Source organism: Durio zibethinus, chromosome 12, assembly GCF_047325235.1.
Source record: "Durio zibethinus cultivar Kanyao isolate XHJ-2024 chromosome 12, ASM4732523v1, whole genome shotgun sequence".
NCBI classification, from domain to species: Eukaryota; Viridiplantae; Streptophyta; class Magnoliopsida; order Malvales; family Malvaceae; genus Durio; species Durio zibethinus.
The window spans coordinates 15,956,807-15,970,339 of NC_143173.1; the positions used below are offsets into that span (position 1 = coordinate 15,956,807).

Here is a 13,533-nt window from a genome sequence, read left to right on the forward strand (position 1 = left end):
TTAAGAAAAACTAAGCAAATCAGAAGGGGGCCCTAATTACCTAGAGACAATCAACTCAAAAATTTCTAGCAAATGTTGAGGCATACCTCAAATAGCAACAGGTAGCCTTGCACAAAATGCATAAAAATTGAAGATTGCTAGTTGCATGTCTAATTTATATCCCTGAAAGCAAAAGTCACCTAATGTATTATGGACACTACTTTTAGCACCAACCAAAGAAGAAACAATGTTAACCTTAGTTGTGCCCGACTTCAATAAAGCAATCAGAAAAGTATTTGTTCAAATTATGAAGTATGTTCTAAAAATGGTGCACTAATGACTTTACCTAGTTGGCATGGTTTTAACTTCAAACTAGCATAAAATTTCTAGCAAAAAGGCCTCCAAAATTTTGATAAAAGTAGTTAGTTATTGCCTCAAGTTACCAGCATTTGCTTTGTTGTAAGTCCATTACAGGAAGAGCTTGATAGAATGTCTGTTAAGAATGTGGCGAAATACTTTTCACTTGGCCATTAAGAACTTAAAGAGAAAAACATAAACAGCAAGCAATAAGACATGGAGGGTTGTGAGCCTTTCTGGTACAACAAAAAAACACATTTTCATAGTGTAACCCACAGAAAGGATAAAATTACCCTGCCATTGTCAAGTTCTGTAAGTTGCTGAGATCTACAAAGTTCAAGCTCCGATAATACATCTCAATAACTTGAAAAACTCCGAAAGGATAATAGGAACAGTATTAACGAGAACTAAGCAATTATGAGTCACTATTACTAGGGAAATATTGGAAATCACCAAATGATATAACCTCAATGAAATCTTATAACAAAAGGAACAATGATCTGCTCAAGGCTATTTTATTTCATCATAAGGTTGTCGATTTTCTAACACAGCATGTGAAGAATTGGATGAAATTATTTCCACTCTCCCCTATAATCCACAAGCAAAAAACAATTTTACTTATCTGCCGGAAACAAAGCAATGTTAACATCCCTTTTTCGGGTATGAAGTAATTCTCAAAATGCAACATTCAAGAGAACCAAACAGCTTAAAATTTTCACCAATCTAAGAGAATGGCCAAAAGTTATGCAACTAACCATTTAGCAAAGCTTGCCCATATGAGCTCTGGATGTTCATGGGAGACCTTAGATGTTTTCTCATCGACTCTTAAAGATTGTCTACTTGATGGATCAGAGTTAACAGAGAGTACGAACTATGACTTTGTGGCTGTATTTGATCATCTACCCTTGGTAGCAGAGGTGCCTTTGAGGCAAGAAAGAAACTGCCTAAACTTGAAGGTGCAGGAGCGCCCAAAAACCGGATATTTGAAGATGGTATACTACTGTACAGATCGATAGATTGCCTGAAACTTTAACAGAAGCCATAAACATTTGATGCTCGAAATGGAAGCAATGCCTCAAAGATGTGACTAAATAACACCTTTTTTCACTGGATTCTATTAAATATCCAACTTAAAATCAATTGGCAGAAGTGGAGGGGTCCAATTTAAATATAAGGCTACAGAAAATTGAAAATTTATTAGTCGTGGGATAACCCACTTCAACAGGCCCCCATCACATGTAGGTGAAGATGAAAGAAGCCTTCCACATGACAAGTTAGGAAAGGGCAACAGAAATAAAGTCTTGGCTCTGATATGATGTGAAAAAACTAAGAAATAAAACTGTGTAAAAAACTAAGAGTAAAATTGAATGTATATTGAAAAACTGTTCATAAAGAATTATACAGGCACCTTAGGTTTATATAAAACAACTAACTAGTGGGTAAATTAGAAAACTAAATTTTCCTAAAAATCGATCCTATAATTGAGGAATTATCTATCCTAATTTTTTTTTATTAATTCTAAAGATACAAATACTTAATTCTAGAGATACAAATATAAATATACAGACTACAAAATTACAATCAACTGTAAATAAGTGTTTTTCTACATATTCAACTATCAAATACTACACAGATTAAAGGTTCTATAACACTTACTAATGTCACATCCACTTCTACAGAAATAATATTAGCTTACTTTGAATTCAGTACTTTTCAACTTACACAAATTTGGCAAAATTTTGTATACCAGAATATGCTACTATTTGCAAGCTTAAAGATATGCTTAAATCTACCCGTACTTTATTTTTATACTCTTTCATGTAACATCTCTTATACCAAACACACAAGCTAATCCTCATCAAGAACAGCAAATCAAAGTAATGATATTAACAAAAATTTCTATCCCAGAAAGAGAAAAGTAAACATTAAAATTTTTTTTGTGGCTATTTCTAATCTTAACTCTTGAAGATTAAGTAAAAGAATACTTGAAAAAAAGAAAAAAAGCCAGACTGCTATGAAACTTAACTTTTGAAAGTGCATAGAACAAAGCAAAGAGAAACAGAGCAGCAATACAATCGTGCAAGCATATGAAAAGAGAAATGACCTGTAGCTTTGAGGCCATGAAGTGTCGTGAGACTTGGGGTTGTTCTGCTGCTGAAGAAGCATTAGATACATTTCCATCATCTTCTCGTTTATGTCTGTTAAACAATTTCCTCAGCTTCCTCATCTTCACTCTCAAAGTAGAACCTCTGAGCCAAAACTGATTCTTCATTCTCTACCAGCCTCAATCTCCTACTGCAAAAATCATAAAAACTCAATACACATTTTATTGTTAAACCAGCTAAATCATAAGAAGGAATTGGATTCAAAAGGCTGTGAAATAAGAGGAAAAATATTCAAATAAATGAAAATAATCAACTCAAATTTGTAACAGAATTTCAGAAGTAACAGGAGGCCAGTGATGAGGCATTCCTTAAAAAGCAACTGACGGCCTGTTAGAGTGAACCAACAAAAAGCATAGACACACAGCTTTGTCATTTCGAAACAAGTATTTGAGAGGGTGAATTTGAATTTGATTTGGTTGTCAATTTTTTGAGAATGAGCGTAGTCATTACATTTGAGGGAGTATAAAAGGATGCATTTGGAATTCACTTTGTCATCTTGGTATTTTAAATTCATTACTTTGAGTCATTCTATAAATCCATATACTCGAATGTAATTATACAACTCATATATTCACGAGTAATACGCATAATTTCTACTACATTTGAAATCCAAATTCATCTTCTAAACTGTAAATTGACAAATGCAATATAAAATTTCTTGAAATTAGATGGCTTAGTTGCTAAAAGAATGTACCCATGAAAGCTAGGATCCATACTAGCTAATCAGGAAAACCCTCAAGTGGAGAGATCTTTTAAGAGGAGCAGCTGTTCAAGTTGCTTGAGTAGTCCTTGAACTGAATGAATCATGGAAAGGAAGAAAGAGCTTGCATTATGAACTAGAGAATATGGCAGTCACGGATTTCATACCATCCAAGAGAATGAAGGAGTAAAGGTCATTTTTCTTTATTGATTTAAAATCTATGCACATAGGCATTGCTGCTTCAGGAAATCCAAATTTAAAATGACCTATGCAGAGCTTGACGCAAAGCTGTCATGCAGATAATTCCAGGATAGAAAAATGAGCTATTGCACCTCCAGCCTGGCAACTTATGGAAGAAGAACTTGATTTTGATGGCAATCATGAATTAGAATTTGCAACAACGCTCAAAAGTAGCTAGGGTGATGGTAGCCCGTAAAAGTAAAGCAATTTGCCAAAAATTAAAGTATCAGAAGTAGATTTAATTCCATCTAAAAGCAAAATCATCTAAAATCATCTAAAAGCACATTAATGGTGTTTGAAGTGAATACAATACGCCACAATCGTATGCAATATTTGATTTGTTTTACCCAAAAAACTCAACAAGTACTTTTTCTCTTTATGAAGATTGAATAAAATCAATTAAATAAATTATGAAATTGCTACATAAAAAGAGAGAAATACTGCACCTCAGTGATGACTAAACGGTTCACAGCTAGCGTAGAGTGAATTATGCAGGTATCCACCTCTCCATTGGAATGACACCATACTAGTTCCTTGAGCTGGGAGTATTGCAATCTCTAATTTTCACATTGTGCAGACCACAAAGCAGTCCCTTAAAAGGCAACAAATCAAATTCAACCAACTTCAATTCCTTGATTGCTGCAATTCGAAGTTAACCCACAACTTGTCCTCCTTCATTATGCTCAAGTTCATTGAAAGGGCAAGATGTCGAGTAGCTTATGACAGTACCATTCTTCAGCATGAGAGAATGTTCCACATTCTTTCTTGTCTTCAGAAAAAAGCCATTCCTGCCATTTCAAGAATTGTTAAAATATAAACGTTTTCACTTGGAAACAAGAATTTGGCAGAGTGAATTATAAATTTGATTTGATGTTCAATTTTTAAGGATGATTGCAGTCATTGCATTAAAGAGAGTATAAAAAGATGTATCTGGAATTCACTATTCAAGAGAAATTTACCAAATATATGTATTTAAATGGAATTATATAAGTCATGTACTTATGAGCATTACCACATAATTTCTACAGCGTTTGAAATTCAACTCCACCTTCTCAAATGGAGATTTCCAAATGAAATCTAAAATTTGTGGTTCCAGACACAATGTCAATTCCATTCTTGGCATGATACAGTAATTGTATAATGCTGATTAAAGTCGACTGTGCATACCCCTCTAGATATAAAGTGGTTAGGAAATTGAACACCTCTACAACAGACTATAGACAATGCTTAAGGAAAAGACTTCAATTTTTTTTTTTTTTTAACAAAGAAGGCCAGATTGGAGATAAGAGGAGTTGCAGGTGTTGGGATTTGAACCCATATAGTAGATGCCATCTCTTGGAGTGACTGCATGAACCAATTCAGCTAAGTTTTGTGATCAAGCTTTGAAGATTTTCACGATTAACAGTTTAAGCATAATAACTAGGATGCATCTAAGTAAAATATTTCAGTTTGTTCAATGAATTAATAAAGATTCTGTTGAGATTTAGCTGCTTTTGGTTTGTTTCTGATTTTTCCTTCATGACATCCATGATCCAAGTAAAAGAGCTTTGCTATCTTGTAACCAAATAAAGTTAAGCTTTTAATGGACCTTTGTCAATGCTGCCTTCCCTGCAAGCTGCCTGCATTATGGTTAGAAACACTTTCTGTCAATCCAAGAACTGAAGCTTACTTGAATCATGTTTTATAAGAACAGCTTGTAGAATAAAAGTGAAGTTATTACATGATCAATGTTTGATTTTTTGAGACTGCTAGCAACATTTTTGAGGATGCTAATGAAAGTTGTGACTCCTATCCCAAGGCCAACCATAACCACAATGTCATACTTGACATGGTCTTGGGAAGCAGCACCTTAAGGTCCATCGATATAAATTTTGGGATACAGCTTCAGTCCTGTTGGTTTTGCCCGGAAAACAAAGATTGAAAGTATAGTTCATTCAGGTTTTTGCTCTCTTATTTGAATATAGAACCTGTTAATTTTTTCACATATATTTACCTCCTGGAAGAGACCATATAGCTGATAGCTCCAGTCTCCAAGAGTTCTAATATGCACACTTAATTGATCATCTTCTGGTCCGCAAGTTAGTGAAAAATGGGTGCCTGTGAAACAAAAAAAGTATAAGATGATCACTCAGGGTGCTACAGAATAAAAAATTGAAAGATTATTGAACAATAAGCTATTGCCAATCAACAAAGAGGGAATAAAAGCTTCAAAATATATCATATAATCTACCATTCAAAGGGTGATGTTCGAGGGCACTGGATGAAAATTTACATGCCACTCTTGTGACTAAAACCTTCTGGTTTTCTCAGTTTGAGGGACAACACTTTTCCTGGATATAGGGTTGCCTACATTTGGAATTAGAAGCAACAAAAGGGAGGGTTTTAACAAGGTGATATGCATCTAAACTTCTCTTCTCATTTAGTAATTGTTGCAGAAATTGAGATAAATCTAATCAACATTACCTTCAAAATTTCCACGTCAGAAAATTCAGATCTTATAGCTCGAATTATCCTCTCTCCAGCATATAAAAAAACTGGTATGGCAATATACATCCATGTCTGCATAAGAAGATTCTTACATTATTGCAGCCCTTTTGATCTGACTTCAAGTCACTCATCACCAAAACCAAGTGACCTAGTTGCTCAAAAAACAAACCTATGGAAGTTATGATCCACAGTTACTACTACTGAAAACCTTCAAACTAAGAGCTCTTTCAAAAGGAGCAGTCCTTGGATTGAATGAATCATCATGATAAGTAAGACAGCGGTTCTGGTCTGATTAAAGAATATGGTTGCCAATGATTTCGTGAGAAGAGAGGAAGGAGTTGAAATCCTTATTCTTTATTGAGGTGAAATCTGAGCAAATCAACATTGCAGCTCTACGAAACCAAAATTTCAAATGAAGTATGCAGAGCTTGACGCCAATCCATCCAAGTATTGAAAACTTCCATGCAGATAATTCTGGGATAGAAAAATGAGGCCATTAATCTCCAGATTAAAGCAAATCATACAACAGGGAACTTCATTTGAATGAGAACCATAAACTGAATTTGCAACTGATTCTTAAAAAAAAAAAAAAAAAGAATCAAGGAAAGCTATATAAGATTTTGAAGCAAATTAAGCAATAGTCAACCCTTGTATCATAAAAGTAATTTAGAATTTGGCATTAGAATTCAAGAAAAAAAAAAAAACAGTCCACGAACTTCTATCAATTAAGAATTTTTTAAAGAAAAATGAATAAATAAATAAGTAAAATAAGTAGTAAAATTAAATGAAAATTGAAGGAGTACCTGACCCTGAGTTAGATTGCGTTAATAATGCCAAAGGGAAATGTTGATACATTTAGCTTCTGAGTCTTGCTATATAATGAGTTTATCATCAATTTTAATGACACGGTTGTGGGAAATCCAATCTTTACCTTTCCCCTTCTCGCAACTTTTTCTCAGTAAAGGACAACGGGAAATGTAAATATAAGAAAGAGAGTCAGGAAGCCCCTTTGCCGGCATGGATTGGAGTGTTGGACATCGGCTGATATACAAATTGCGGAGAGAGGTGAGGTGTTGAAAGCCCTTATCGTCCAAAAGCTTAAGATTTGGAAAACAATAAATGTGAAGATCGGTAAGAGAAGAGGGCAGCAGATGTTCATCTGGAAAAGACGCTTTTGCACCTGTGACTTTGAGTGAATGGAACTTAGTTGTCCTGTAGTAATCGCGCTTCGAAAGATGGCTGATATGCAATTGGCGAAGAGAGGTGAGGTGTTGGAAGCCCCTGCTGTTCAAAAGCTTAAGATTTGGAAGACCCCATATGTGAAGATGAATAAGAGAAGAGGGAAGCAGATGTTCATCTGGAAAACACTCTATCTCTAATTTTTCACTGTCGATTTCTAAACTTGTAAGTGAAGAGAGTGTTTGCAAACTCCATTCCCTCCGCATGCTCGCAATCAGCTTTTCACTTCTTCTGATAGAAATAGTTTTTAATTTGGAGGGCAAACCCTCTCTTGGAAATGACTCTATTTCTGGACAATCTGATATTTCCAATTCCTCAAGGGATGGGAAGAGGCAGTGCATATGCTCTGGAAATGACTTTAAATTTACGCAATCGTAAAGACTAAGTGACGTCAAATTGGTGGCAGATAATGACAGATGCTGGTGGTGAGGGCCCACTGATGATGCACCAATCCACTTCAAGTTTTCGCATTCTAAAAAAAGATAATTTAGCATAGGAAATGATCCTAACGGAAAAGATTCTAGGGGATGACACCTTCCATCTAGTATCTCCAAGGATTCAAGGGATGTGTACAAGGGGATTTTGAAACAATCCAAGACACCATCCATGATTGTCAATTCCTTTAGCGTGTTAGGAAGACTACCTTCAGGAAGGGATCTGAGATTAGAACAACAGCACATAGTTAACTTTTCAAGACGAGTGCAGCGTTCCGTCATCTGCTCCATTATGGAATCATTGATAATCCGATTCGAAATATACAACTCTCGAAGTCCACAAGGCAATGGCACCAATTGCAATGCATCGCAAAACCGTAACTGAATTTCGCAAATGCTTGGTGCCTTAGGAAGCAAGCCACCAAGATTTCCACAAGAATCGATCTCAAGTTTCGTCAAAGATGGCAGGTGCTTGGGCAGAGAATTGATTAGCTTGGGACAATCTCTTATGATTAGCTCTTGCAAACTAGAGAAAGCATCATCTCTCGAACAAAGCTTCCATTCTTTCCAATCTGGCATTTTCGAAAAGCTTAGAGTTTTAAGAGATCCAAATGGTTTACTCCATGCATCACAATGCCCGTAGAAACCATCATTATCATCACCCACTGTTGCTACTTTGGTAAACCCTGAAATAGAGAGAGATTCCAAAGATGATAATTGCCCAAGCGGTGGCAAGAACAAGCAATATTCACAATCGCTTAACTCCACAGAAACTACTTTTGAGAAGGAAGAATGTCCGATCCATTCTGGAAATCTTGTACCTCTATAACGTCTAATGACAAGACGCTCCAAGTTTGTATGGGGCTCCAGTTGTTCAAGTACTTCTTTTTCACGCCTTTTATCAATATTATCATGATCAGAACTCCACAGCAACTCCAACTCCTTAAGGTCCTTCTTATCCTTCAAATTAGCATCTTTGGCATCCCTTGCATGGGCAACATTTTCTAAACCTAAAATGGCAAGGCTTCCACGTAGATGCTTGAGCTTTCCTAACTCATTAATGCTTGAACCATTTTGGTCGTCCAAAACAAAATCTGTTAATATTCGAAGATCCTTCAACTTATCCATTCCTTCAGGCATCCTTGCTAACTCTGTTTTCCGAATATCGAGATGTTGCAAGTTGATCAATCGGCACATGTCTTTTGGCAACTTCACAAGCTCCAAGCATTCAAACAATATTAATGTTTGCAAATAATACAGTGTACTCAAAGAGTTCGGCAAGCATTTAATTAAAGTTTGAGAGAGATTCAAATATCGCAAATATTTTAAATTGCCAATTTCTTCTGGCAACTCATTGACATTACGATATTTAGCCAAAGAAAGTACCCGTAAGCATCTACATTTTGTTAGCAAATCAAGCAGTTGGCTGGTAACACAAGGACGGAATGAAGATGACTCTAAAGTCAAGAATGTTCGCAAACTTTTTGCCTCGGGTAATGTTTTAAATTTCCGAAGCACATCATATTGTTCTTGAACATTGGACAAATGACGAGTATTTTTAGCTATTTCAAATGAACCACCACTACCTTCTAATCTGCAAACAAATTCTCCAGATATAGATTTAGCTAAGTCACTAATTAAGTCATGCATGACAAAGCAAGATTTGTCCCTTGTTGATTGTTGGAAAAATGACCTGAATGCTAAATCTTTGAAGTACTTGTTACCTTCCGCGTTGCTATCTTTCTGGGAAATTTGTAAAAGACCTTCAGCCATCCATACTAGAATGAGTTCTTCCTTTTTGAATTCATAATCTTTAGGAAAAATGGAACAACATGCAAAGCAGCGCTTCAAATTTGAAGGAAGATAATAATAACTTAATCTTAAAGATGGAGGAATAGTAGTACCTTCCTTTTCTAGTTTGTCCCACAAATCGCTGTCTAATATTTCATTCCATTCATCAGCATCATTCCAACGCAGAAGACCTCCAAGTGCTTTGGCTGCTAGAGGGAGGCCTTTGCATCTTTTGGCAATGGCTTCAACGATTACCTCCAGATCTCGATGCATGCTTGGAATTCCATCAACAAATGCATGTTTTGCTAATATCTTTCCACAATCACCATCAGATAAGATACCAAGAGGACAAGTTTGAACAGTCTTCATAATGGATGCAACCCTTTCACTACGTGTTGTTACGAAAATCTTGCTGTTTTGTGCCCCAGAAGTGAAAGGTCTTCTCAGATCGTCCCAGACTTCATAATTCTCGTTCCAAACATCGTCTAAAACAAATAGAAACTTCTTACCCAACAGCTTCTCCTTTAGTCTAAGTTGAAGCTGGTCTAGATTCTGACTATCATCACGACCAGAAGTGATCGCATCAAGAATGCTTTTGGTTACTCTGGAAACATCAAATTGGTCTGAAACACACACCCATGCTTTGAGGTCAAACCATTCCGCCACTCTCACGTCGTTGTAGATGAATCGTGCAAAGGTTGTTTTACCAACCCCGGCCATACCCACTATTGGAATCACATCTATCTGATTTTCAGTTAGATTTTCCGGATGCAACAACTTCATTATTGCTTCTTTTTCACCATCTCTGCCGTAAAAAACACCAGATTCGTCAACGGAAGAAGTTTCGCGGGATCTTTGAAATTTCTTTCCTCCTCTACAATATTCTTTCAAACTGCGGATACCGTCTTGGTTGAGTAGATCTTCTAGTTTCTCAAGGATCTCCCCAAGCTTTGACTCCATCCCCTCTTCAAAAGGATTGCGAGAAGAGAAAAAGCGGCTTACCTTCGTTACCATACTAGTTTGACCCTGGGATTCCATCCTATTTCGAAGAGCTTCAGCGGCGATCTCATCGAGGAGGTCCTCCACACAATAAACAGCATCTTTGAGCTCATCAATCAAGAGTTTGACAGACTTGTTGGTATTAGGCTCATTTTCAGCATATTCCAGCGCTGCATTAGATGACATGAGCGTTAGCTTCAGTTTCTTAAGAAGGCCATCTTCAAGTTTCTTCCCTCTAATGAAGTCCATGATCTCACGAGAAGCCAACCTGTCGAAAATAACCTGGAGGGAAGCAGAGAGAACAGCTCCACCCACCAAAGCCCCGGCCATTTTTTTTAGTTTTTGACAAGGAAATTTGAAGAAAACCAAAGGAAGTGAATGCAAACAATGGAAAGAAGAAGGGTGCTAAAACTAAATTGAAAGGATTTGAAGGGGAAGGGTTTTTTTTTTCTTTTTTGCAAGGGAAGGATTCGAAGAAGATAAAAAAAAAAAAAAAAGTGATTGCAAACAACAAACAGTGAAATTAGATGAGGATGAAAGATAAATAAAGCGTTGTGGTGAAACCGTGAAAGCAAGGCTTAATTCACTTTCAATGAAAACGTTGTGCTAATGAACTTTCCTAAAACGTTGCGCTAAGGAACTTTCCTAAAACGTTGCAATGATATCCCACTTCACTTTCAATGAAAGATGAAAGAATCTTATGCCGTCATCAAAGCAAAAGAGACGCGTAGGAAAAAGAAGGTCGTAGGCCGTCCTGTTTTATATGCTTTCGTGCCAAAGTTATTTCCTGTCTACAGCTTGTTAATGGATCATATTTTCTTCTACAGAAATTTCATGGGAAATTTCGGGGAAAAAAGTGAACAAATACTAAATATGTACATGAAATTTTCATCTAAAGTCTACCAAAGAGAAAGCATGATTGCATTATGCATATAAAAAAAAATAATTTTCTCCTAAGATGTACCAGAAAGTAATTTTTCAATATCAAACTCCTCCGGTTGATATCAAAGTCCTAAGAAAAACCAAGAAGTAATTTCCCTTTAATTTTTAATTAATCTTTGCTCACCTCTTAATTTTCTCAATTTGTAATTTTCAATTAAGTTTTTCAAAATTTTCAAAAGAAAGGGCACCCTTCCAAACAGTGGGACAAGGTCATGTCCTGTCCTCTTATCAACAAATGAATATAAAGAAATTTTATCATTTATACCTAATAAAATTTTTTAATTTTACAAATAAATTTATAAAGTGAAAAATATATTTAAGATATATTTATAAAATAAAAAATTAATTAAAAAATATTACAATTTTTTAATTTCATTTATAAAAATTTTAAAAATTATATTATTAACATATTAAAAATAAATTCATAAATAAATTTATTGTTATACGAGTAAATGAAACAAATTAACTAATAAATTTATACACAATTAAATAAATTTAATATAGAATTAAATCGATAACTTGAAATGAAATACAAAATTTCATGACTTAAGAACAAAAAATAATAATAAAATTGTATGAAGCAATCCAACTTTCTTATATAATTAACATTTTGGATTATGGTTGCTATAAAATAATTAAGAGAGATTAGATTATAAATTAAGATTCTTCATTTTTTTGAGGGGTAATTGTTATGCGAATAACTTGCTGAGTAATTTGAACTCCAAATAAAATATCTAAACCAATAAGCTTCTTTGAAAATTTAAGGAGCTATACATCAATCTTTGGTGAACGGTTTTTGGTTTTTTTTTTCATGAAGATGGAATGAAAATTTCCATGTTCCACGTTATTTCTTTACAAAAATTAAAAATTTCTATTAAGTGTGACGGCTAAATTTGAACAAGTCAAAGTTATTTGAGTGGGGATAGCATTTTTTTTTTTTAATTAAAATTGTCGATATTTAAATTTTGATTATTGATATACGCTAATAATCACACTGTCAAATTTTTAAATTTTTGTAAAGAAATAGTGTGGAACATGGAAATTTCCATCCAATCTTCGATGTAGAAAATAATCACATAAAGTTTATTAAAAAAATTGATGAATAGAGGAGTGACTATTGAAATCCTAATTAAATTTTTTAGTTTAGAATTTTTTTAAATTTTTTTTTTTTAAATTTAACTAATAATTCAGTCAAACAAAATTATATAAACGTCCATCAACCAATCAAGGACTTTGGTTGTTAAATTGTGTACCTTTAAATTAATTAATTCTTGGATTTTTCTCATAAAAATATAATTAATAAAAATTATAATTATAATTATAATCAAACATTAGGTGCATATAAAAAAATACGAACCAATGAGCATATTCATTGTTATACAATCATATGGTTTATCACATATTAAATAACATTTTTCACGATAAAAATTACAATTAGTGCATTTGTATCATAATTATTCGATTACTTTTCACCATTAATTTTTACTTTATAACAATTAATTAAAAAACCAAAAAAAAAAAAAAACCAAAAATCCCAACTAAACTAAGTCTAAATTTGTTCATACCTAGTACAAAATGTGGATGCAGATGACGTGAGATATAATAGTCATATTATATTTTTGTTATATCTTTAGCATTAAAATGAGAAGTAAATAGTTTTTAGTTTTTTAATTTGATAATTAAAAAAATATTGATAAAAATTCGAGTCTCAACGTTCTATTTTTCTACCTTATTAGATAAAATAAAAATCGAGAAACAAGTGTAAAAAAAAGAAGAGGGAACGTGGGGATTACAAGAACAAACTCTTAAATGAACATAACCCTAAAAATTGTCATATCATTTTGATTAAGATGGATAACCTAACTTTTCAATCATTCTCTTTTGCTACGTAGCCTCAAGAGAAATACAAAGTTTAATTACCCTTTTACATTAGCAGCATACATGCTCTAATATTATTATGTTGATTTCGAAATCTTTCAAGAGAAATCCTATTCCCAAGCATGCATCCAAAATCCTATTCTCAATTTTTAATAATTTAACATATTTTACACTAAAGTTATGTTATTTTTTATTTGAAATTATTAAAATTTAAATTCTGATTACTAAACTTATAAATTTAATATTTTATAAATAAATCATTCAATTATTGACAAAGTTAAATTACTTTCAGTGTTACTTCTTCAGGAGTTTATAACATACC

The 13,533-nt window shown here is 33.9% G+C and overlaps 1 protein-coding gene across 18 annotated transcripts in view; it reads right to left on the bottom strand.

Annotated features, from left to right (window-relative positions):
* LOC111295960 (putative disease resistance RPP13-like protein 1) overlaps window positions 1-10,912 on the bottom strand; it is a 38,783-nt gene extending 27,871 nt beyond the window's left edge. For 2 of the 18 annotated variants that reach the window (XM_089740761.1, XM_089740749.1), the window contains exons 1-10: window positions 6,732-10,912; window positions 6,098-6,402; window positions 5,905-6,000; window positions 5,435-5,538; window positions 5,162-5,331; window positions 5,030-5,060; window positions 3,888-4,229; window positions 2,441-2,631; window positions 1,092-1,357; window positions 87-162 (exon numbers count right to left, since the gene is read on the bottom strand). In XM_089740761.1, the coding sequence (XP_089596887.1) occupies window positions 6,801-10,721 (3,921 nt within the window). In that variant the 5' untranslated portion in view covers window positions 10,722-10,912 and the 3' untranslated portion in view covers window positions 87-162; window positions 1,092-1,357; window positions 2,441-2,631; ... (5 more) ...; window positions 6,098-6,402; window positions 6,732-6,800. Of the gene's footprint in view, window positions 1-86; window positions 163-1,091; window positions 1,358-2,440; window positions 2,632-3,195; window positions 3,296-3,887; window positions 4,230-5,029; window positions 5,061-5,161; window positions 5,332-5,434; window positions 5,539-5,671; window positions 5,788-5,904; window positions 6,403-6,731 lie in introns of all 18 variants that reach the window. The other 16 variants (XM_089740762.1, XM_089740750.1, XM_089740763.1 and 13 more) reach the window with 14 other exon arrangements.
* Window positions 10,913-13,533: the final 2,621 nt, after the last annotated feature.